This window comes from Onychostruthus taczanowskii, unplaced genomic scaffold (genome assembly GCF_017590055.1).
Source record: "Onychostruthus taczanowskii isolate IOZ18803 unplaced genomic scaffold, ASM1759005v1 scaffold19, whole genome shotgun sequence".
NCBI classification, from domain to species: domain Eukaryota; kingdom Metazoa; phylum Chordata; class Aves; order Passeriformes; family Passeridae; genus Onychostruthus; species Onychostruthus taczanowskii.
In genome coordinates, this window is record NW_024499128.1 from 10,127,190 (window position 1) to 10,152,810 (window position 25,621).

A 25,621-nucleotide genomic window follows, 5' to 3' on the forward strand; every position below is an offset into this window, starting at 1 on the left:
TGCAGCTGCTCTGCCTTTTTGCCTCCTGCATCCCTTTGAAGATGACTCTGAGGCTAATAGATTCCACTGCCAGACCATGGATATTTTTCCCCCTTTTAACTGCTGTTGAATAAGATTACACACTCTATCCACTTATTTAGCTGGTATTAAAGCTATCTGGTGAATTGAAAAGCCACCTGAGTGTTCTTTAGCTGGAATAGCTTGAGGCTAGATATTTTTTCATGTTAAAAGCTCTAATGATGTGCTGGATGATAAGTTTCCAGGCAGAAAGAAGCCCCTCACTGTGCATGGGGGAAGGTCAGGTCAGTGACAGAGACTGAACTTCCAAATTGCTCTTTCTGCACGAGGAGTTGTGAGAAGGGAATTGAAGAGTGTTTGAGCAGGAATTTCGTCTGCTTTTGAATTTAGCTGCTGATTCACAGGGAGCTGTGTAACTAAGCAGTGGTTTAATTTCCTTAAAACTACATGGGATAATGCTAAAAATCTATTTCTGAAGTAGTCCTGTAATACAAAGTGGGTCTGTAGACCTCAGGAAGTAGAAAAAAGAGGAATTCACCCCCCAAATAGCAGCTGCTGGGTCACCTGCACTTAATGATCTGTAGAAAGAGAGAAAAATCAAGAAAAAAGCCACATCTCCCATCCCTGTCCCTGTCTTCAGAGCAGAACTGGTGAAAGACAGGCTGGAGGGACTGTGTCACCATGGTCCATCCTGGCCTTGCTGCCTCTCCTGGGACACTTCGTTGGTTACAGAAATACATTTTCCATCTTTAAATTTAGGCTCCAGCCTCTCATTGTGCCCAGGAGTAGACCCTAAGAACGCTCTATAGGGTTTTAGACCTTTTCAACCTCAGTTGAGACTCAGTTTTATCCAATAAAATATATAAATCTCCTCTTTACTGGACTATCTATACACAAAGGGGTATAAATTATCTTCTGGCTTGAGCTGAGTTCTCAATTAATCTTTCCCTAGGGCTAAATTAACAGCACTTGCAGTCTGTGTGAAAGTTCTTACAAAGAGGGGGAAAAGCTGTTTAAAACGTGGCTGTAAGTTGTTTAAACATTTGGAGGCATTTATAGAGCAATGCTGGCTTGGATTTTTACCCCTGCTCCTCATCTTTAGTGTGTTTTTCAGTGAATCCTTCCAGGCAGGACAAGTTCTGCTTGTTTCACTTAGTAAAATGAAGACTGTGAAAGAATAGGATTGTTTTCTGTAAATGCTTTAGGATGTAAACATCTCAGAGGGAGACAGCAGCTCTTCAAACTATAAAGGACAGCTCTGGCAGAAGAACTAACAGAGTGCATTGGCCATTGAAGCTGGGATTTAGGAGTGTTGGTAGCAGGTTAAGCAGAAAAGCTTTAGGAAGCTTTCCAACCAAAAAAGGATCTGGACTGGTGAAATCACCATATGTACGGGTTAATTTCTGAGGGTAACTTTGTTTTCTGAAGTTAAATGCTTCAGAAGTGTCATTATGACATATTCAGGCAATCCCACGGGCCCAGGAGGGGTGGATGGAAAAGGAGGTAGGGGAAGTTCTCATCAGCCTTTATGCCACGGGCAATTCAGGCAAAACAAATTTATTGCTAGGCTTCCTCAACAGGTGCTGATGAAATCTTTTCCAATTGCTCCTTTACCATATTCCTCTTCAAACTCTAGATAGTTAACTTGGGATCTACTTGCTCTATATTGTTCTGAGTTTTATTATTTTATTCAACCTTCTTTTTTTTTCTTTTTTTAAACTTTCCTTTCAATGGAACTGCATCCTGTGTTTGTTGTGATGTGGACAAAGCTTAGTCACAGTGACAAGAGTGTAAAGAGTCAATAAACACTCAAACCTAGATCATTCACTTGTTTTGCTTGGGTTTTGTAAATCTTTTCCATATCTGGTGTTTTATTCATATGATGTGATGTTTGATGTCTGGTTCAAGACAAGGGCTGGATATAGAAGAATTCACTTGCTGTGATTAATTCAAACAACAAGGCTGCTTCTTCCTTATAAATTTGATCCACAAAATTAAGGTTTTTATGTTGCTCCTTTTTAACTTTTTTAGGTCTGCAGGTCTTGGTTCTCAAAAGTTAAATAAATTATGTTAATACTTAAATTTTTGAGGAGTCTGAAGACATTCTTTGGTACTGAAAAGTCATAATTCTTGATATACCCACTCTCCACCACTCGTTTGTTAATTATTTTGTAACTATGTAACTATTGGCTCAAAAAAACCCAATCTGGAGTTTTTATGTTCTTCATCAAACTAAGCAAATGTGACCAAGAAGCCTCATGGGAAAGTCTCTGTTATTTTCCTTTATGTCTAGAAATCAGATCAGAGACCTGTGCAGTGACAGCAGCATCAGATTTCTCTTTTCTTGAAAAGAAATAGTCCTTGCTAGAGTCAAAGTGGGAAACTGAAACAGTAACTGATTATCTTAATGCTCTTTTATTGTATCAGTTGTTAAGAATCATTCTAATAAGCAGGGAACCAATAGACATGGTTTGGACATGGGTTTATGATTGAGAACACACTTTCTTTTCATTAATTGCATAATGTTTCTCTCTGGTGCCTGCAGGTGGTTTTCAGCATTTGCTTTTCTGTTGATCAAGCTCCAATTCCTGTTGTGCATCTTTTGCTCTGAAGGGGAAGGGAAAATAATCTATTATTGATCAGGATCCAATTCCTGTTGTGTGTCTTGTAGTGCAGAGGGAAAGGGGCATTAATCCACTCCGGGTTCGTAATTCAAACCATCTGCAGGCTGTACCTGGCAACAGGGAGTGTGTTCCATCAGGTAGTTTGTATTTGTAAGGTCGCTTTTATTCTCTCCCCCTCGAGCAATCTTGAGCTACCCTGTGATTGTCATTTCTCCTCTTTTCTCATATTCTGTGTACCAGGCAGAGATTGCACATTCCTGATGCCATAATGTTGTACTAGATGCAATATTTTTGCTATTTGTGCTGGACTCTTATCTCCTATCCTGCTTTTTGATCAAATGAAGCTTTGCATGTATCCTGCCTAGTAATTACCAAGGTGTCTTGTGCAAGCCTGGAAGTGTGGGGGAACTTTAGGGTGAAAGTTTTCTAATATTTTTCTCTCAGAATAACTTTTCAAACTTCTGTTTAAGTACTGAATTTGGCTTGAGGATGGGGCACTGGTGATCTCTTCTGTGGACCGTTTCTCTCACATAGACAAATTTCATAATATGAATAGGTAAATTTGTTTTGGGGTATTGATTCCTGTGGGATCCCTTCTTCACTGCAAGCTGGCATGGAGCAGTATTTGCAGTAATTTACAGGGAGGGTAGGGATGAGGTGCAGCCAACCTCACATTCCAGGCTCTTGATTATTTGGACAGTCCTCCCCTCCTTCTGCTTGTGGTCACCTTGTTTGGAGTAAGCTTCTTCAGAGGGTTGGGACCTATAAGCAAGCCTCAAAAATAAACCTTATTGTTGTGCTCAAGTCTGAATCCAAACTATTACTTCTTTTCAGAAGATAAACAGTTTCTCTCAGTTTCTGTTGAGGCTGGCTTACCTCATATCTCTGTCACATGAATTTGAGCACCCATTGAAGTAATACACTTAATATTCTGCACTGCAAATACAGACATAGATAAACTTTGCATGTCATAATGTAAAATCTGGGGAAGAGCTTAATGTTTATGCATTTCTGAAGGGGAAAGGACCTATTGTGTCTCCAGTCATCTGGCCTAGGTGAGATTTCAGTTCTGTTGGGAAAATTAAGCACCTGAAGTGACTTTGATAAGGTCTGGGATCTTTATAAACTGTAAATTACAGTATATAAAGTTCCCCGTACCTTACATGTCAATATACGTACAGAGATAAAAATACTGTCTTTGCAGAGATGATAGGGCAGTGTACATAATTACTGTATTTAAATAACAGATGAAAATTCTACACCTCATCAGTACTAAAAAAAAAGAAATCAGTGTTAGGCCTTGGGTGGGTTTCATTCCTGATCAGGCAGGAGGAGGGAGAAGTTCAGTAGGCTCAGTGATGTGCAGCCATTCGCAGCCACAGGTGATAAAAACAAACAGACCGTGCAAAAGTTGTTCACTCTTTCTTCTTCTTTCTCCTCTCAGTTTATCTCTGCTTTGTGGAGGATTGCCAGATTCCTGAATTCCACAGTCTGGAGAGGAGTTTATGTTCAAAGGGACAGAAAGAACCCCAGATCATCCCTTTCCATTTTGTTATTGCATTTTCTTCTCTTTTTTTCTGGCTCTTAAAAAAAAATAACCAAACAAAAGTTTAATATGGAAAACATAATAGGAAGACCAATTTACCTTAATATCTTGGGCTGCAAATGGCAGCAGTTGACCTGTTTCATGAGCAGCTGGGGATGGCAGCCACTGGAGGGCTGGAGGACAAACTCCCTCCTGCCCCAAGTCCAAGTCTTTGGTGTTCCCACAGTCTTGCTTCAAAAACTGTTTGGGGTCAGTCCTGAAGGCCCTGCAGATACTTGGCCCTTGTAGATCCTGGTAATGGCTCAGACAGTGATAAATGAGAAAGTTTAGAAGCAAAGGGGAGATTGGAAATGCTGGGAGTGCAGTGGCTAAAATGGATAGAAAGGAAAATAAAGCAGTGTGAGCTCTCTTTTGCAGAACAGTCCCTGTTGGATTAGGCCACTTGCCTTTGGCAGTCCTTCTGTCCAGCCATCTATTAAGGGCTAAAATCAGATTAAGAGCACATCCCTTAAGTGTTTTTCAGTGTCACTCAGCCTTGTCTCTGCAGCTTCCCACAGGTTCCCCCCAGACTGATTATGTCTGATAGTGAGGCATCCCCTGGCTGCACTTCTGGGGTCAATGTTTTTCCCTAATGCTGCTTTGCTTTTGTAGCTGAGGTGGGTCCAAAAAGCAGATGGGAAGGAAAGAAGACCTTTTATTTATTTCCAAAAAGGTAGAATATAGCTGGGAGTGGTGGTCCCGTTAGTGGATTCATCTCACTGTAGCTCTGTTCCCATGTACATTTGTATTACTTTCCCATTTCAATGTATTTAATATTTTCTTCAGAGAAGCTGAAGTTCAATCATTAAATTAAAGGATACATCAGAAATTGAGCAGTTCTTAAATAGTGGGAAACATCTTTAGGGGACCATGGGATGGAAAAAATGGGGGGAAATGGCAGAGAAGCTGAGGGAGGGGAGGAGGAGAAGGAAGAGGTGATGAAAAGCCAGAAGCAGCAAAGTACTAGAAAGCTCAGGCAACAAAAAGTTTGATGCAGTAGAAAAAGGAACAGTGAAAGGAGAAAAATTCAATTGTTTTCGACAAAGGATTTTAAAAGAAAATGTCTGTTTACTAACAATGACATTCTGCATTGGATTTTTGCGTAGCATCAGTCAAGTAAAATCACATCTGTGCTGCATGTGGAGGCAGGAGAAGGATGGAGTGGCTTTATTGACAGGCAGGATGAGAAACTTGGGGAGTCTGGGTAGCTGTTCATTATCTGATTGTTTGCAATAACTCTCTGCCTTCCCCAGCCTGATGGAAAGCTGCTCTGCCACATCCCATCATCCAAACAAAATCCCAGTGTTGCTCATTTCCATTAAGATCTTGGCTACTCTGATACTCTAACCTGTGGATTTCTTACAAGGGGGTGAGGTTCTGAAGGGCACAGACCCCAAGTTACAGCCCTGTTGAGATTTTTACTCTAAAATAAAACTAAGATCTTCCTTTGGTGTTTCAATTAGCCATAAAACAAAGCTGCAAAGTGCCCTCTACAAAGGGAATGTCCCTGTGGAGCTTGATTTGGCAAGACTGGGGCCAGAGTGAGTTATGGGAAGGAATTTCTTAGTGCTGCAAAGGGAAACTTGAGCTGTCTTTGAATATAAAATAGGAATATTCATGCTGCCTCCATACTGTTTAGGTAATACTTGGAAAATTTGTTGTTTTCTGTATATGCTTGTTTTGTGCATAGCTGATCCTTGTAGGTGCATTCCTGGGAATCCAAGTTCTGACCCTTTTGATGAGCCCTCTGTCTCACATCAATATCAGCTCACTCACAACCTTAGCAGGAGCCTGCTTTTAATAAGTTTGTTTCAGAGATGGTACAAAATAACAATAAACACATGCTTTGTTTAGATTTTTGTTACAGTCACTAAGAAATCTCTGCCTTTTCCTGGCTGCAGGATGGGGAATGTGCACTTTTATTTCCTTTCTTATCTGCTGGGTGCACACAGGGCCACTCATGTGGGGTGATGGGGGTGACAACAAAGCCAACTTCTCCTCTTTGTCTGGTTTTAGCGGGGAGCTGATAAGTCAAACAAGTGGTTTTCCTCTCTTCCAGATGGAGATAAGGAATGATTACTGCCAAATTAGTCACTGGTTTGTTGATCTTTTAGCATTCACTGTTGTAAACCTTCATCTTGTGCAGAAGTGATGGGGAGCAGTGATACTGAGATTATTTCTTCTCATCAGTAACAAGTTTCTAATCTAATCATCAGCTCTTGTTTTCTGGGATTTTTTAGTTTATTTTGCTTGGGTTTTTTTTTAATTACTAACTGGAAATTTTCTGCCATGAATACCTATAAGACCAGCATGGAAATCTTAGATTTGCTACTTGATGGCATCGTATTTCCAGGAATGTTGATGAGGAGATGTAAAAGCTACTAACAGCTTGTGTTTTGAGATCCTGTGAGTGTTTCATAAAGATGCTGTGTCAGGTTGACAGAGCATATTTAGGGGAAGAAATAAATATCAGCTTACTCTTTAAGTACTATTCTTGAATGCTTGAATTTATTCAGAAGTGTGGGTGGTATTCTTTAAATTTTAAAATTATTCCACACTTCCATCTCCTGTACTACACTAACTGCTGTCAATTAGAAAAACATCCAAAGGTAAAGGATTTGTCATTGAGAAATCTGCTCACCTTGTGAACTTTGAGCCCCATGACCAAAGCCTTTGTCCATCCACAAAGTGAAATCCAATGTCAAATGGCTTTTGGCCTGCTGGGTATGATTTAAGCAAAGACTCTTCTGACCATTTTCTGTTCTTTAGGGAATTACCTTAAATTTTAGGGTCCATACCTTGCATTTCCCAATTTCCCATGCTGCTTAATGGGCATGGGCTAGCCTCCTGTGCAGAAAACATTTGATGAACTGGCTTGCTTTTCCATCAGTTTAGTTTTATTTTCATTACTTTTCCCTGTAATTTGTTTATTGGTTTCCGTATCTTTGAAAATTTTATTACTGTGTTATTCAAGCTAAAAAATAGCTAATTTTTCTTTCCCAAATGAGTTGCTTGAAGCAAAGTACCTATGAATACATGGATATTTTAATTCACTTACTAAAGGCATACAGAGAAAATTTACAAGCTGCCTTTTTACCATTTTTTAAGTGTCTGCTGACTGTTGCATAAGCTAAATTATTTACAGTATGAAGCCTCACAAAAGAGTAACAGATTTGGGTTATTTACTTTCCTGATAAGAAAAGGGGATTGAAGTTGCTGTGATATGCTGCTTTGTTAATTTTATATTTGTTCCCCAGTGTGTAAAATCTTTTTAAAGAACTAACATGAGTATTGGCAGACTCTTTTGAAATGGTGTGGAAGGGGTAAGATTAAACAAAACATGAAAAGGTCTTAAAAATATAAGTCAGCAAGTGTTTGATAAAAAAAAAGGTACTCAACAGTAGAAAATATTTAGGATGCTTAATTTATTTGCTCTGTCTTTGAGAATATTCCTGGATGGGAGGGCAGGAGCAGTTCCTGGGAGTCGTGGGGTGTTAGTGCTCGGCTGGTTGGAGTGGTGCAGGGAATGCCGTCGGGAACGGCCCCCTGGAGATGCCAGCCTGTGGTGAGGCTGAAGGGTTACTTTTGCAGCAGTCCCTGGAAGGTGGCATCCTCGCTGTCCCAGCCCTGGCTGTCCCTGGGGCCTCACCAGGTGTGTCTGTGCCCCTGCAGGTGCCAGCAGCCCCTCGGACAGCGCGGCTCCCGCCGTGGTCATCCGCCCGCACAACACCAGCGTGGTGTCGGGGAGCAGCGAGGCCACCCTGGAGTGCGTGGCCAATGCCAGGTATGGGAACACCTCCAGAGCTCTCACTGGGACTCTGTCCTCTCTAGAGAAGGACAGAGGATGTTAGTTTCATTTTTTTATTGTTAATAATTTGAGATTGAAGAAGGACGCTCACTCTTCAGAGCGACCTTATGAGTGATCTTGTTTGTCTAACGTTACTGCATTAAACCTATTGATTTTTCTGGCCAAATGAGAGTCAGGCCAGGGGTGCTTCCCCATCTAGTCCTCACATGGAAAAGAAAGGAAATGCTGTTCAAGCAGCAGACATTATCTTAAGGAAAAAATTATAGTGAGGGTTAATAATATTTCAGCTGTTGCCTGTCAACAGCAGAGGGGATGCTGTTGAACAGTTGGTGCTTCCTAGTAAATAAATTTAGTGAGGATCTCCTATGAAGTCATTTTTTTAGACACTCATTTTGCAGTGATTACTTCTGAACTGTTCATAATGCACTGTAATACAGAATTCACAGCATTCCTCCTATGTTTCCATCTAGCTGGCCTTGAATAGCTTTGAATTTCAGTGGGAGTGAATAGTTGAAGTCCTTGGGTGATAAGACCAACTGATTTACTTTCCCCTCTGAGGGCAGAGATGTTCTTGATATGATTAATATTGTTTTGGTAATTGAGTTGTAATGAAAGCACTTCCCATGCAGCTGATTCCCATAGCAGTATTTACTCCTTTTGCTTGGAGAAATCAAATTATTAGCACTTAAGTTCTATTGCTGTATCAATTAGCTGTACTTGCATAATGCCACTTGAGTAGTCTGTAGTCCTTGATGTGTAGAAGTTATACATGTATTTACTTTCTAACAGTGTGTTTTGGGGATAGAGGAAGACTTAAAATTCTATAATTTGTAATATTATATTCCTCATGTGTATAAATATATATATGCACTCAGAGATTATTCTGTCATATATATGTTTTCTGATTTTATTCTTGTATTTTTTGGCAGACCTCTTGAGAGGCTGAGTGTGACCTGGAAGAGAAATGGAATCAAGATCACCAGTGGCATCAGCAGCTTTGGGAGACGCCTCACTATCACCAACCCAACCTCTGCTGATGTGGGGATGTACTTCTGTGAAGCCAAACTCAGAGAGAGCACAGAGGAGCCAGCAAGAGCTAAAGCTTTCCTTTCTATCTTGGGTAATTCTCGAGGCAATGTGTTTTTTAGTAAAAAAGGCTCTGGGCTGAGGTATAATAGGAAATAAAATTGATATCTTAATATTTCATTGACCTTACATTTGAACCTTTCTTCAGAGAACAGAACAAAGGAGGTGCAGGAGGGTTATCTTCCAAATTAATTCAGTCGTTCTTCCCTGCTAATATAAATTCATCAAATAGATTTTTTTAAACACTGCTGTGATTGTAAATCCCCCGCGAAACTATACATTTAATGGGAATTTTGAGAAATACAGTAGTAAAATCCTTAATGGGCAGCTTCCCTATCTTGGCTTTTAGGTGCATTAAATCCTGATTAACTCCTGCCTTACTTATGTCCAGTCTTCTTATTGCAAGTGCCTGTATTTTTGCAAGGAGGCTTTTAGGAGCACTCCTGTGCCCTGTGTGCTGCAGGTGCCAGTCAGGGGCCAAAGATGCTCTGCAGGCACAGAGCATTGCTGAGGCAACAGGACAGGGAAGGAAATGCCATTAAAGCAGCTCTGTTTGCTGGACCTCCAGCTCCCAGGGAAACTTTGGAATTCATTATTTTAAAGGGGACATTGCTGCCCTTTCCCTGCCTGTTTCCACCACCACCTCCTCTCCGAGTGTTGCTGTAGGGAGGAGGTTGGAATTTGGAAATGGTGGTTCCTGGCATGTCTGATGAAATTCTGCATGTTAGCCCAATGCACACAGTGTGGAGTGGTTTAGGACTTTTAGACTGAAAGAGGTGGTTTAGATCAGGGACAGTGAGCTGTTTTCAGCCAGACATGATTGTGTAAAGTCAAGCATTTACCTGAGGGAGTGTCCTGGGGAGGTTGGAGCCCTGGCAGTGCCAGCAGTCTCGGTGTTGCTCAGGGTTTGGGCACATGCACTCCTGGAGCTTTGCAGAGGGAATGCAGCCCATGATTCTTTACATCTTTGAGCTTTCTGAAAATACAGTTTTAAAGACTGCTGTATGATTTGTATTCTGCTAAAGCAATTTGTAGTAGCTGCTGTTAAGTGAGAAAGCAGCTCTTCCCTCTGCAAAGCTCCATTCCAGATTCATTTAGAGCACTGCGTGTCTGTTATATTTATTACCTGCTGGACAAAGTTTGGTTCTAGTCTTTTGCCTTGCCCTCTGTTCCTTGGAGTTATTACCTTCTCTTTAAGGAGCACAGATGGATTTACTTATTTATAGGTTTTGTTTAAACTCTTCCTTATTCATAAGGTTTTATTGTAGCTGATTTGCCTCTGTTGCTGTGATGTCAGATCCAGCCTAATGCAATACTTAAAGCAGCCTCTTGGTTAATATAAAAGATTCTTAAATACAGTTACAATAAAACTGAAAAATAATCACTGGGGAATCATATTAAACTAGCAGTGCTTTAGTAGCTTACCTGCTCTCTTATTTTTAAATGTTTTATTTATTTGCTATCCAGTTTTAGGAGGCTGTCAGGGAATGAAGTTATGAAAAGGTCTGTAGATAAGAACAAGCAGATGAAAGAAAGGAGAAACAAATTGGTTACCAATTACTTTTATTTCCTTCTGATGGAACACGACACTTCAGATGCAGGTGTTTACTCAACGTGTCAGCAAAGCCTGATAGATTTCTTTATTTATGAGTTTCTTGAGCTTGCAGGATGGATCTCTAATTCTAAACAGTGAGCCAAATCAAAGGATTAGTAGTTAATGCATAACTTATATTCAGCTTTAGAATTCTTGGATGGATCTGGCTGTCATTTAATTAGTCAAGGGACGGGTTCTAGAGGAAAGTGCAGACAAGATTCAAACCTAAGGCTTTCTGCAGTGCATCTCTCCTAGTCCATGGGGGCAGTACTTAGAGAGAATCAGGAATGCTTGTCCATTTGCATGCATAAAATATTTGTAGTGTGGATGTGTAGATTGGGAACTGATAATGAGCTGTACTTCTTGGGAGAATAACACAGCATGGACTTAATGAGGGGTCTCAACTAACAGAAAAAGGAAATTGGCTTAAAAGAAGAGGTTTGTTTGCAGAATGGGAGAAATCAAATGCAGCCCCTCAATAGCATGGCTGTGAGAGCTTCTGTGGAACAAGAGAGAAAAATATTTTGCTATTAACAGGTAGAACAGGGGTAGCAATAAAAAGGTGCATCAAAGATGTCACAAACAGTGAATTAATCAAAGCTTTTTTCCAAATATATAAGTCCTTGACTTTCCCAGCTAAGAGAAGTCACACAATTTGAGTGTGGCTCAGATGGTGACCAGAGCTCTATTAGAAGGCATTGGAACTTAGCACAAAGGCATCTACTCAACAAATTATTAGCTGTGACCTGCAGTATTATCTCAGAAGTTTTTCTGGATATTTCTGAGAATATATCTCAGTCTGTAAATTAAAATCACAATACTATTGAAAAAACCTGAATCTCCAATGTATTAGAGTAGTACTGCATAAACAAGAAGAAAATCCTCTAGCTGTGTGCTGCTGCACTTTTCTTCTGAATGTGGCAAAGAGCTCCCTGACATCTTCATATTGTTCCAGAAAAGATAAACTGAGGTGGTTCCAAACCTTGGTTTTATTAGCTGCAGTTGTTATAAATTTTTAAAGGGTATCATGTTCCTTGCTTGGCAGAGTAACAGTTTGGGAAAGATTTGTTGCAGATTAGATAAGAGCACATTTGTTTTATCACTAACAGTTTGAAGATTAAGTAATTTAAAGAGTCTTCCCATGAACAAACCAATTTGAAAGCTGAGATAATCTTAAATTCTTTTGCTCCACTTCTGCAAGTTTTAGTGACAAATGGCAATAGTCATTTCTTAAGTGACTGTTCTACGGGAAATTATGAATTTTAGGAGCTTTAAAAAATGGGGAACCAAACTCTTCCACTGTATGAAATCCAAACTGCTCTTTAAATTAAATGTAGTCAGATAGTAAAACCTAAAAAAAATGAGAAAAACGAATTGAAAAAAGGGCCTGGTATGATGAGTGGTTGTGCAGAACTGAGGGTTAAAGCCTCGTTGGTCTGTCCAAAGGAATACAAATGCACTAAACAGTCAGAGGAGAGGGCTTCCTTTCTTTTGGAGAGTTTTTTGTGCCCGGAGATCTACATTAAAAGACATGTTATTCTCATCTTGGGAGAATTCAGCTCTGTGGGGCCACGGGATTCAGGAGCACAGACAAGTTCCAGTGTGGGCCTGAAGGGCCCACCTGGCTGGGCTCTGGCATGGACTGTGGGGCTGTTTCTCCCTCCCTGTTCTCCAGGAGTGTCCATATGCTGAAGGGTCTTCTTTGTGCATGTCTGCTGCTCAGGAATTTGCATTTTGTGTACAGAACTGCTAGAGCAGAAGTTATTTCCCTCTGTAGCTACGAGCACCTCAGTGCCTCGTGCTCAGACCTCTGGAAACAGCAGCTCTCATGGCTCCAGCTTAGACACATTAAAACACTGCAGATGCCTTCTTTGAAAGCACTGGAAATAATTTTTCATGTGTGGTGCTTAAGGGAAGATCCTGATGACTGTGTTCACCTACTGTGTAAGAAAATAATAAGTTTTCAGGGAAACTATAATATGAAATGTCTTTGGACTCACCTAATCACAGTTTGGGCTCAAAGGAAAGAAATATTTGCAGCTTTTGATTTTTCAGACCTCAGAGGTTCTGAGATGGATACAGACATTCTGCCTTGGGCCTAAATGCAACAGGACCTACCCCAGAGGGAAGCAGTGGGACTTGTGGGCAGCTCAGCTCTGTCTCTGATATTCCCAACAAGTTCTTCCTCCTTTCAGCCCTGCAGACAGAACATGTGTTCCCCGGGCTGTTATTTCAGAACACACAGACTGCAGCTCACAGTAGGGGTAGCAAGAAACCACACGGATCTTTTCATCTCTGTGTTTTAACCTGATATTCATGCAAAGACACTTCCTGCTCCAAGGATCTTGCTGTACCTGCATCCACAATGGGGCTTCTCTCCCAGCATGGCCAGTCTGATCTTCTGTCTGGAGTTACAGACTTTGTACCTACAAGGGGCTGTCAAGCTTCCAGTTCCTCTTCCTTTAGAAGATATTCACCAAATAAATTAGTTTATGGTAATGCTGGATGAAGGCTTCCATGTTGAAGGCTCAATTTTCCTCTTAAATATGCAGCCCTGAGTTTCTGAGAGATTCAGGAATTTCAGCTTTGGAGGAGCCCCTGGGGCTTTCTCTGTTCTTTCTGACTTTCATGTGTGTATCTAGGATTAGGTCACACATCTCCAGTGCAGCTTGAAGGGTATGTAATGGATGCTGACTGCTATCTTTTGAATGCTAAAATCAGTGACCATGGAACTCTGCACAGGGGAAGTTAGAACAGGATCAAATTTTGCAGGCTCCCAAGGGCTTTTCTGAGAGACATCTTTCCAATGATGTCTAGGGTGAAAAAAAAAAACCCAAAAAAAACAAACCAAACCAAAATTCTCAACAACTATGAAAAACATGCATTTATATTCAAATACTCTTTCCCCCCTTGCTTGTACTTGACATTTTAGTGAGGATCAGTCAAACACTAATACAATATCTGAACAATGCACTATCTGTTTCTTTCAGCCTAATGTGGGCTGTGACCTGACTCATTGCCACACGCCACAAGGCCAGCAGGGTGAACTTGGAGTAATGTGTCCTTTCCGATGCTAACTATTATGATTCTATAATTTCAAAAAAATTAAATGTTTGACCTGATACTGGCAAATTACTTCATTCCTAAAAATTATGTGGGGACTTGTGTCTGGCACATTGTATTCTTTGGAAGATGTTATAATTTCACCACACATATTAAATTTCAACACATGATTATTGCCTACAACAATAAATGTTAAATTCATACCGTGTGATTCAAACCAAGCCTTATAAATATGCAGTGGAGTCATATATACAGCCACCCAGAATGCCCTCTCAGAATGCCATCTGACCCCTGTAAATAGTGCTGCATTTTTATGGCCTCTTTCTGACAGTCATTCACCAGGTGCTGTACAACCCAAATTCACATACTCTGAATTTCTCCCTTGCACTTAATGCTGGGCATTCAGGCCCTTGGGCACAACCTGATGTGCAGATGATACATCTGACACCTCTGAAAAGTGAGGAGCTGAGGTTGCAGTTGCTCAGCACCTGTAAATGGAGTTGTTTCCTCCACAGCCTGAGTTCTGTTGACTCCACAGGACCTTTAGAGCATCCTTGCTGCTGGTGAATGGCACGTGGGTGTGGAAAAGCTGCCCAGTTGCATGGAAAACTCAAACTTCTTTACTTGGAGGGTGACAGAGCACTGGAAGGGGCTTCTCAGAGAGGTTATGGAGTGTCGTTCTCTGGAGATGGTAAAAACATACCTGCAGCCTGCCCTGGATGAACCAGCTTTAGCAGGGGACTGGTCTGGGTAATTTTCAGGGGTCACTTCCAACCCCAGCCATAATGAGGTGCTGTGTGAAATCACTCTTTTATTTGTCTTAGGGTATCCCTACACCAATATTCCTGGAATTCCCTCATTCCTTGCACTACCAAGGCTAATTTTCCACATATGTTAGACTTTACCACAGCTCTGCTGCCCATGTGCTATTCTGGATCTTCCAGAAATCCCTTATCAATCAGCCTTGTCATCTCACCCTTGTCTCAATTTTTAGTCAGTGCAGGCCATAAATTGCAGAGTTGCTCATGGAAGGTTTTCTGTATCAGTGCTCATCTTTCAAGAATGGGATCTGACTCTGTCAGGTGCAGCATTTGGCAGTGCCTCCAGCTGCTGGAGTGGCTGTGAACAGAGTTCAGCAGGCTTTAGTATGGGGGAAAAGGTGAGTCTGGGCTTCAAGACTAGAAATCAAATCTGTTGGCACCGAAAGCCCTCTGGGATCTGCCTGTGGCCTTTAGATTGCATCTTTCTGCTGCTCCTGCTCTTTTTCTGTCTTGTCTGCTTCTGTTTCTCACTGCTTCTTTCAGAAAAACCGATGTGAGTCTTCTTTTTAGAACATCACATCCCGTTTGCTAAGTGACAGTTGTCACTGACTTCAGGCTCTTTGTCACGTAATTCATTGCTTGATACCTGCTTCCCTAAGCATCTCTTAATGTCACAAGTTTCCTTGAGGATGTCAAACAGCCTGCGTGGGATTTCAAGGAAGGAGCACAGGTTGCAGGTTAGGATTTTGGGAGGGACACTGGGAAAGACAACTGTGTAAATATGCCAGGTGTAACTGCAGGAGCTGTGCAGCAGCAGCAGCACATAAACAGAGGTCATGGAACCACCAGCATCTTTGAGGTCAAATCAAGTGCTTTGCAGCTGGACTGAAGGCCCACAGTGAAGATAAATCTGCAAATTTATCACTGGTGTGCGAGTGTGTTGCTGATCCAGGAGAAAGTTTGACAGCTGATGGCTGAAAGTTGCCACATTTAGAGATAGGCCCATTAAGGGCAGAATCCTTTATAAAAGGAAAGGTGCAGTCAGGACTTCCCTAAGCAAAAGATAAACTTCAGTGACTGGAGAGACATTCACAGAAGAAGCCCAGAGTTAGAAGGGAATGTCTGGATTTGTGGATATGTGTCTGGATGCCTTCCTGGCCTAGTGTTGCTTTGTCCTCATCCCACAATTACATCAAATTGCCATAGAATGAAAGATTCAAATTTTATTTTGAGAGATGGACATGTGGACACAGACAGGACACATAGATAAGGACACTGGGCTGAAAGTTAGGAAATTCAAAAGTTAACATCCAGAGAAATGAAGCACAAGGAAACCACCAGGCAGGGCTTGGAGGATGGTGTGAGAGGAAGAAGAATACTCATGGACTTAGATGAATTGCAGAGGACTCAGCAACTTAGCTGATCAAACACGTCAAATTGAGTGCCATCAGTGAATTTCAATTAAATGTTCAGCTTTTCAATTTGTTGTTGAGATTAACGCATGAGATCATATGCAATAAATCACAGCTTATTATGCATGTTTATTAATAGCTTTATATTTAGGCACTGAGGATCAATAATGTTAACACATGTATATTATTAGAATATAATAAATCAGGTCACTTGTTTTTATTGGTTTTGCTGGGTAAACAACTATTCCAGGCTGTTTGCAACCTCCCCTTCTCCCCTGCATGGCGTGCTGAAGACTGATATTGATTTGCTTTATTTGGAATGAATACAGAATTGTAATATCCATTGGTGCTCAGACTAGACCCCAGTTCTGTACACCCAAGCAAGTATTTTATTGTAGTGAGAGGGAAGAGCTGCTGGGAAAGGGGAGGTTCTGTTCTAACCTGGTGCCTCCTGATGTCACCCCTGTGCAATGCCAGCCACGCTTGCTATACTGCAGGTAGCAACAAGATTTTGCAGGATAAATTTATATGGTTTTGATTTTATTTACTAAAATGCTCATGCCCTAGCAATAATATAACCACAAGTTCTTTCTCCAGTTGTGTTTGGTGAAGAGATTTGAGAGCAGGTCTGCTCAGATGTCCTTGGATCTTGCAACTTCCTATGTATTTTAAAACATACTCAATTTCCTTTAAATGGAAATACACATAACTTGGTTTCACAAGCTACTTACATTGCCTTTTCTGTATTTCCTAAAACTTACCAGTGAGTTTCATTATGCTGCAGGAGAACTGCATTTATAATCAAGTAAAAGCCTTCTAAAACCAGTACTCAGATGATAATTGCATTGAACAAACTATGACAGTCTTTAGTTACCATGATAATGACTGCAACCTTAATGCCTCTGGGACTTTGACATGATGCTCTTCAATTTTATGCTGCATAGAAGAAAGAGTTACATGCCAGCATACTCTGCAATTTCTGCAGTCTGGTCTTTGTTTAATTAAACATCTAATATCTTTTCTTTAGCCCTAATGATAAAGTGGGGATTTTTATGATTATTACTATAACTTCAATTAAAGCATTAAATCTGTTTGCTTTCACGAAGTAAAACAGTTGAGAGGAATTTCTTTTAATTATGCTGCACTTGTCCTCTGATGTCGACTCTGTGACATGCCATGGCACTTTATTTGACATACTTCATGCCTTGCTGAGGTGAAATGCAGTCTAGATACTGAAGCAAACTATCCTATAAAATGTACATTGTAAATATAAACCTTTATAAACCTCTCGGGAGGGCCTTTCTAAGCAAAAAATTAACATGTTCAATGATTCAGGCCTATAAAATGAAAAGTAGCCCCTGCTCTGAGTATTAATTTGCAGTGCAAACCCCTAAATCTTTACCTTCCATTGACTCGACTCTGGAATTCATACTCAGCATAGCAAACATTGTCAGGCCTTATTTTTTATGATGCTTTTACTACCAAAAAAAAACCCCACCTCCAAATAGAGACAAACAAATCTGTTTGTAACCCCTTACATCAAATGCACCACCTGTGGAGAGATTCTGTGATGAACATTTTTTAATGAGTGCCTGTTGATCACTTTGCTGTGGCTTTCCGTGTTGACTTTTGTTTGTTTTCCCCAAGAACCTCCGTATTTCACTGCTGAACCCCAGAATGTGATTTTGGCTGAGGTGGAGAAGGACGTGGACATCCTGTGTCAGGCCATGGGTGAGTGCACAAAAGTGTTCCAGCCTGGATTGATGGCATGTGTCTGTCCAGTTTGGAAGAAACCATCTTACATAAACCACCTTTGTAACTTTTTAATGTTTAGAAGTCTCTGTGTTATTGCTGATTATCACAGGTCCCATATACAAGGAAGAGGGTTGGCCATTCCCTTTGGAGAATTGGGTATTTCCTGTAATTTGGTTGAATTTGGAATAATGCTGGCATGTTGATGTTTGTCTGTGGGGAGCACAAGTCCTGCTCCTGTCGCTCTGGGATCCAGCCTGTGCTTCAGAGTTGTCACTAGAGAAGATATTTAAAATAACTTGAGCCAGAAAATGGGCTGAGGGGAGAGAGTGGTTATGGAACCCATCATTTGCAATGCAAACAGTCCTTATTTTCAACAGTCACAATGCCCTTTCTTCTAAAACTTAGGGAATTTTATAGTGAATAGAAATGTCAGTAACTCTGACATCTGAATGCAGTTATGAAATCTGCAGGACTATTACAGGCAGTTTTTAATTGGTAGGTGACTTATTAATATAAAAGGCTTCAAAAGTCTAGAATTCCACCTGACTAAAATCACGTTTCAAGTTGAGTTCCACAGAAGTGCAATCCCCACCTGTTTCAGCACTGTTAGGTAAGAGATGTTGTCATCATGTGTTTAGAGCAGGTTTCTCAAAGTCACCAAATTTCTACGTGACTCTGGTGAGGGACTGAACATTTTGTTTGCTCACTTTCCCTGGTGCTGAGTTTAAGAAGCAACACACATAAAATGCCATGAGGTCCTTAGGGAAAAAGATCACATCCTTGATTAAAAAAGCACCCAGACCTAAGTAACAGCTTATTTGTGTGCTGTCTTCCTCCAAATCAGAGCCAATAAAGGCATTTTTGCTGCGTGATTGTGTTATTGCCACTATGATTTAAGCATTTTTCCCTGTGTTTTATGTAGGAAAGAGTCAGCACTGCTTTTCTAGGAAGAGTCTTTGCAAACTGTGTGATAAGCAAGTGTGTGTTAAGGGTGCTGTGGCTGGTAGGGAATTTCAGAAGCTTATGATGAGATCTCTTACAAAAAGCTCTTATGGAAATGAAGGATCAGATGATGAGACAATGTCTTCTTGTTCATTAATAGCTTTTTAAGCAAAACACAGCAGGACCTGCTGTCAGTGGAGTTCCCCAGGAACCCATCTGCTGTCTCAAATATTTTCCATGAATTAAAAAAAAATAACCCAACCCAAAACCTGGAGGAATCAGGGAGACCTGAGGTTGACTTCAACTCTTCCTTCTATCCTCATTTTTTCTTTGAGCAGTTTAGTTTCCAAGGGGGTTAATGGGGCACTCATAACCATTCTCAGTGGAGATATGGGAACCCTTATTAGACAAAATTAATTATTTCTGTTCAACTCTTGTAGTGCATATTTGATTTGTTGATGGATGTGTGCAGGAATGTGAAAACCCGTTTCCTTGTGGATTATTTTGTTGGATATCTGTAACACATATAAGGGCAGGTACCAGAATTAAACACAGAGGAAATTTGATCCATTATTACACAAATCTAGCAATTGCCAGCACTTAAAAAGAGGGTAAATTAAGATTGCTGCCTCCCAGCTCCAAGCTGGGAGAACAAAGCACTTGGGAAACTGCAGAGCTGCCCTCTACCTTTGCTACAAGTGGAAGACAGATTGTATTTCCCCTAGCCCCTTCAGGTTGTGTGCACAAAGCCCATTTGCCAAAACTTCGTGCACTATGGATGTGTGAGAGACAGATTAATTTCACAGTATAAGCAGAGATTAACTGTAAATAAAATTGCAACTTGCAGCGACCAGCTCCCTGCTCCCTGTAATGGAGTTTCAAAGGGACAGGCCACAGGAACCAGGCTCTGCTGTTTATCTTCCAGCAGTGGCTGATGCTGCCTGAATGTTCAATGGGTTTCCTTTAAATGCTCTCTCTGATTTGCTTGTGGAAAGTTTCAAGCTGCAGGCAGTGGTGGTGGTGTCTGGGGAGCCCAGTTAATTGGACTTCAGTTCTACCTGTTTAGAGAGGTAGATGGAAGAGATGCTTTGGGGATTCCCCAGTAGCTCACTGGGATCTAGAGGAGGCAGTAAAAAATAAATAACAAAGATGACACTGTGAATATTCTGAGTCTTTCATCGAGATTCTTAAGTGAAATTTGGCAGAGAGTCAAGCAGCTGTTTGACAGATGGAGGAGCTGAGCCTCGGGTTCCGTAAGTTATTTGCCCAAGGTTACAGAAGAAGTGGCAAAGCCAGAACCAGCATCTCTGTTTCCTGCCTTCCCCTCTCCCCACTGACACTAGATTAATTTGTCTATGAAAAATGAATAGTGCTGCACACAACTGAGAAATAAGGTTATTTTATTTATTACTGCCAGTCTTTTAGGCCATTCTCACCTCCTGAGCAGCAGGGTCGGGCCAATACTGCTTGGAAAGGTAGAGTGCAAAAGGTCTTTAAAGTGTTTTCTTCTCTTCATAATTTTTTCACCAGAAGTTGTTTAGAGAAGGAAAAAAGCAAAATTCCTTTGGCTGGGTGTGTGAAGAGAAAAGGTTGTGGGGTGAGTAGAAGATGAGACAAGCTGGGTTTAACCATTTTTTACAGCCAAGCAGGTAGCAAAATTAGAAGAGAATGTGTGTACAACTTGGAAGACAAATCTCTCTGGCAAGATCCCTAAAGCTCAGATGAATGCTGCTGACAGGCATCAGAGTGCTCAGATAAGATCCTATTATTCAGACTCATAACTTTGAGTGGAGGAAGATACCCGTAACTGAAAAGTGGAGAAATAGAGATGGTAATATTCAGTTTGTCAGCTGAGTTGGTGATAGGAAGGTGTTTCTCACAGTGATTATAGGATTAGAAGGTTTGCCAATACTGTTAGTAGAATGGGATTTATGGAATGACACCAGTGTTAAGGTTTCAGTGTTCTGAATGCAGGATTTCATTATTTCCTAGGTGCCTATCAAGTATAATGTGTGGGAAAATGGAATTGCTATTATTTAAACTTGAAATCATTTCCGAGCTTCTCAGCATCAGGAGAACTATTCCATTTTGCATCATCTGTTTCTTCATTACTCAGTGATAATTTGTATTTGCCCAGGAGGATTTTCAAGAGATGAATAACACTCTCACCGAGAATTGTGAACATTGAAATTTACGCTAATTCTGTATATGGGCTGTTGTATGAAATTTAAATTATACCTATTGCAAGCTCCTGCATCACGTCTATTCTCTATCAGACAATGCACTTCTACATAGTGGGTTTCTTCCTGAGATGATTATCTTCATCATGAGTACATTTTATTTTATCAGCAGAACAAAAGCATCAGAGGTGATTGTAGTAAATGATACGTGTTTATAAAAGTAACAACAGCAATTGGATGTTGTTTTTCAGTCATTTCCATACATTGTTTGTACATTCCTTCCAGAGTTAATACAGCTTTTGTCTGTATAAAGAGAATAAGTACACTGAGAGAAGATGTGAATGGAAGCATAACACAGTAGTATTTAACTTTGGGAGTTTTAAAATGATAATGATGATTATATAGATCTTCCCATGGCACTTTAGCTTTCAGAACATCAAGTGACTGCCAACATTGCAGTGAAATTCCTTGTCTGCAGATGCTCAATTCATCAGTGACATCCCATCCTCCATGCTTTGGCGGTAACACTTCTCTATTTGGGCAAATTTCATCCACCCATAAATTTAAGTTTGTGGTCTCTTATCTTGTTAGAAGAAATTGTGTCTGTGGTTTTAAGTGAAAAGTGTTCAAAACCACCCCAAGTGCAGTGCCCAGTTCTGGGCCCTCCATTCAGGAAGGACATTGAGCGGCTGGAGCATGTCCAGGGAAAGGAACAGAAGGGTCTGGAGTGTAAATCCTGTGAGGAGAGGCTGAGGAAGATGGGAGGGCACAGCCTGGAGCAAAGGAGGATCAGGGAGACCTTCTGGCTCTCCATAATTCCTGACAGGCTCTCCACAATTCCCCCTCCTGTAGTGAAATGGGGGGTCGGGCTCTGCTCCCAGGGAGCAATGGGCAGGATGAGAGGAAATGGTGTTTTTCTCTGTGCCAGAGGAGGGTCAGGTTGGATATCAGGAAGCATTTCTTCCCAGGACAGGTTGTCAGATATTGGAAGGAGGTGGCCAGGGAGGCGATGATCTTGAAGGTCTTTTCCAATATTAATTACTCAGTGATTATCTAATTCTGTAATAAAATACCTGCCTCACTTCTGATCTCTGCACAGAATCCCCAGCATTCGATCCAGTGGGGATTTCTGGGATGTAAACATAAAACATTGTCAGATATGAGCAGTGGGATGGGAGCAGCTGTCTAAGACTGTTCTAGGCCCCTGACATCTCTTGAGGAAAAGAGAATCCTACACTATTTGTGTATAATAAATTTACAGCCACTTCATTCCAGGTGACGGGGACATGACAGGAACAAAAATATGTGTGAAATAACTGTGTCAGGGTTTGTGGAACATGCACATGAAAGAAAACAGGAATAAATGGGACTGTAAATTTTATCTAGGCTAGGAATTTTATTTCTCTTTATGCCTGTTTTTTCAAATAGCAGGTGAAGCGTGAGACTGAATAAAAATAATAATTTAAAGCTATCCTATTGTTGGCAATATGTTGTTTGTACATTGGCTCAAACTAGGCTGCTAAATTGGGACTCAAGTACAGCCATGTGAGCACTTCATTTTTCATGTGTAATTTGCCATTTCCTTTGTATTTCAGCTATCTTAGCTACAGAAGCACGGAGGAATCTTATTTGGGATGGAACAGTCTTACAGACTGGCTGTATTACCACACTGCTGCTGTTTAAGGAGCATGATTCTGGCTTTCAACATGAAATTGCTCTAAATCTTATTTTGTAGTAGCATGAAATATGATTGGGTGAAGAAAGTAATTTGATAACATGTTTTCTCAACATTCCCCCTTAGTATTTGCTGGTTTTATTCCCTCATGTCCTGCAGTGTGTTATTACCATTGATAATGTGAGATGCAGCCTCCATTTATCTAAAGCAGCTTAGAAAAAATACAAATAATTGACGTAGAAAGACGGGAAAACAGGGATACAACCTAAAACATGCTCTGCAAAGACTAATAGTGATCACTTTTTACTTGAGCAGGTGTTCCCATCCCCACCCTGGTGTGGTACAAGGACTCAGTTCCCCTCAGCAGGCTGGAGAACCCCCGGTACAAGGTGCTGCTGAGCGGGGGGCTGCGCATCCACGCGCTGCGGCCGCAGGACGCCGGCATCTTCCAGTGCTTCGCCAGCAACCAGGCTGGGGAGATCCAGACCTACACCTACCTGGATGTCACCAGTGAGTGAGGAGTGCTGGCACAGGGTGCAGGAGGTGTCATCCCTGTAGGTGACCCCACACCCATCACGTTTCTCAGAGCTGCTTTAGTTCAACTTGCAGAACTCTGAGTTCTTGTCAAGGGTAGCTGCCCCAGCTGTAAGGAACCCCAAAATGCCCCTGTGGCCTCAGCACAATCTGCTGAATCTCGTGGAAAATCTCTCCATGACATCAGGAGAGCTTGGCTTGAGGTGAACTCCCCTGTTTCACATGGCAAAAAAGAGATCTTAGAGAAAAGAAAAAAAAAATTCATTGTGAAATAATTTTATCTTTCCTTCATTTCCTTCCAATTTCCACTCTAATGTAATTCCATTCTGAACTTGAGCTAGTGCTTCATGATTGTGCATGCTATCATTTTATTTGCCCTTGTCTGCAACTGCATTTGGTCAGGGAAAAAGAAGGAAAGTTCAAGTTAAATGTCTTTTTTGGCCAAAAAGTCAGATTAAATGGTTTTGTTAATGAAGTGCATGCTTCTCTATGGAAGAATTACAAATCCTAGTAGTCTCTTTTAACAGTGATTATTAACAGTCATTTCTGTAATATTAAACTTCCCTTCAGGAAGCTGATTTTTAACCCAAGAGCACTTTGCACATACTGACCAGAATTCCTACTGGCCTCAGAAAATAAATCAGCCCCAGTTCAATATAGATCTAGGAAACTGCAGGAAAAAAACTGCAATAAAATGCAACTGGGGGAAAATAAGAGAGAGAGAAACTTAGAAAATGTCTTGGATAAGGCTCAGGTTCTAAATTCTTTTGGCTGACATTTAAGTTTCAAAGTTAATGCCTCTCTCAAGTTGCTTTTCATCTTGAAGAACTCTGTTATGAAGATGAAGGAAAATAGTTTTGTTTATCTAGATTTCTCAAGTTCCCCCCAAACACTCATTTTGAGCTTTATCTTTCTTTTTCTTTAACCTATCTTACTTGTACAGGTACAAGCACTGATAGATTTTTATTTTCTGTGTAGGTAATAAACAGGATTAGGCAATTCCTGGGAGATGAATAAGAAAAGGTTACAGTCACTGCTGAAAGGTTTTCATGTCTTATTGTCATGTCCTTCTCCATGATCAGCTCTATAAAAGTGGATGTAAAGTAATCCATGGTAACAGTTAAGGGACCTTTCTGAGAGGTGAGGCATTGAGTTTGTTTGAATTTTTTATTCTAGACATCAAGCCAGCCTTTATCCAGCCCCCCGAGGACACCACAGTCACCGAGGGGATGACTGCAGTACTGACCTGTGAAGTTTCAGGGGCTCCACGACCTGCCATCTCCTGGAAGAAAGGTAGCCAGTTATCAATGTGTAGAAGAGCTGTAATCCACATTTTTCTGTCCATTCCTGTTACTGAGATCCTGTAGATCCATTCAGTGCCTCCTTCCCCCTTCCCCTCGTCCTGTGAGCAGCGGGTTCTCTGTGGGGCCATCATAAACCGGCGGCCTGGGAAGGATGTAACCTTTTGGGAGAGCTGGAATTGCAGTCCCTGAACCCTGACACTAACCATGCTGCTTCCCCCATGTGTTTCAGGAGAGCAGATCTTAGCCAGTGGCTCGGTGCAGATTCCTCGCTTCGTTCTCCTGGAGTCTGGAGGGCTCCAGATAACGCCCGTGTTCCTGCAGGATGCTGGCAATTACACTTGCTGTGCAGCCAACTCTGAAGGAGCTCTGAATGCTTTTGTGATGCTGACAGTGTGGAGTAAGGATAATGCTTTGTTTAAAGTCTAACTTTAATCAAGTATTAATCAGTTTTTGTTGTACGCTCAGGAAATTTTCATTAGTAATTATGCTTTTCTCGTTAATAGCGTTACTTGTATGATTTAATAGGAATAATGTGTCTATTTTAGGAAGCCTATCACAAATACCCTTTTTATTTGGAGAATTATGCATATAAAGCTCTATTTTGTGAAAGGAAGTGTATTTACATAGAGCTTCAATCACACTTACAGTTTTACTCAGGTTTGCTTTGGTGTCTCGCATTGCAAGTCTGAGCTTTTAACTTGTAGATTTGGTTGGTTTCAGGTGGTTTCTGCCTCCAGGAGCCTGCAGGCAGCACAGACCAGTCCATGCTGATACTGAGGCAGTAGCCACAGTCAGAACAGATAGGATTTTCCTCACACTTTTGTATTTTTTGTGGCTCTGGGTGTTGTTGGAAGCCCAGTCAAAGTGCATCAGATTTCAGCTAATCCCTCCCACTACAGACTGATGTGGGACAGGCATCCTAGGAAATTATTTTGTCATTCACCTTTTTCCCTTGATCTCTATATTTTTATATTTCTTCCATTGGGGAAGTGAGTCTGATCCAAGAGGTTCACCTGTGTAACTCCTAAGTGAGTTCAATTGAAGTGTAACATGGTTTTTACTACTCAAGGTGCAAAATAACGATCCCTGAGCAGGGACTAAGAGCAACTGAAAATAATGAAGATGATGAGGATTAATACAGAAATGTTGTGGCTTCTCTCCTCTCCAGCACTTGAAGTACTGATTGTGCTGCTGCTGTGTGGTGCATATTTGGCATTTATTAATCCCCGAACTCTGCAAGCTAAATCAGCCACATTTTTCCTTTTGAAGTTCAGAATACC

The 25,621-nt window shown here is 41.0% G+C and overlaps 1 protein-coding gene across 4 annotated transcripts in view; it reads left to right on the forward strand.

The window, feature by feature from the left end:
• SDK1 (sidekick cell adhesion molecule 1) overlaps window positions 1–25,621 on the forward strand; it is a 384,804-nt gene that overhangs the window by 222,571 nt on the left and 136,612 nt on the right. For all 4 annotated transcript variants that reach the window (XM_041401548.1, XM_041401551.1, XM_041401550.1 and 1 more), the window contains exons 7-12: window positions 7,900–8,011; window positions 8,965–9,155; window positions 17,599–17,682; window positions 22,819–23,013; window positions 24,214–24,330; window positions 24,571–24,738. In XM_041401548.1, the coding sequence (XP_041257482.1) occupies window positions 7,900–8,011; window positions 8,965–9,155; window positions 17,599–17,682; window positions 22,819–23,013; window positions 24,214–24,330; window positions 24,571–24,738 (867 nt within the window). The remainder of the gene's footprint in view (window positions 1–7,899; window positions 8,012–8,964; window positions 9,156–17,598; window positions 17,683–22,818; window positions 23,014–24,213; window positions 24,331–24,570; window positions 24,739–25,621) is intronic.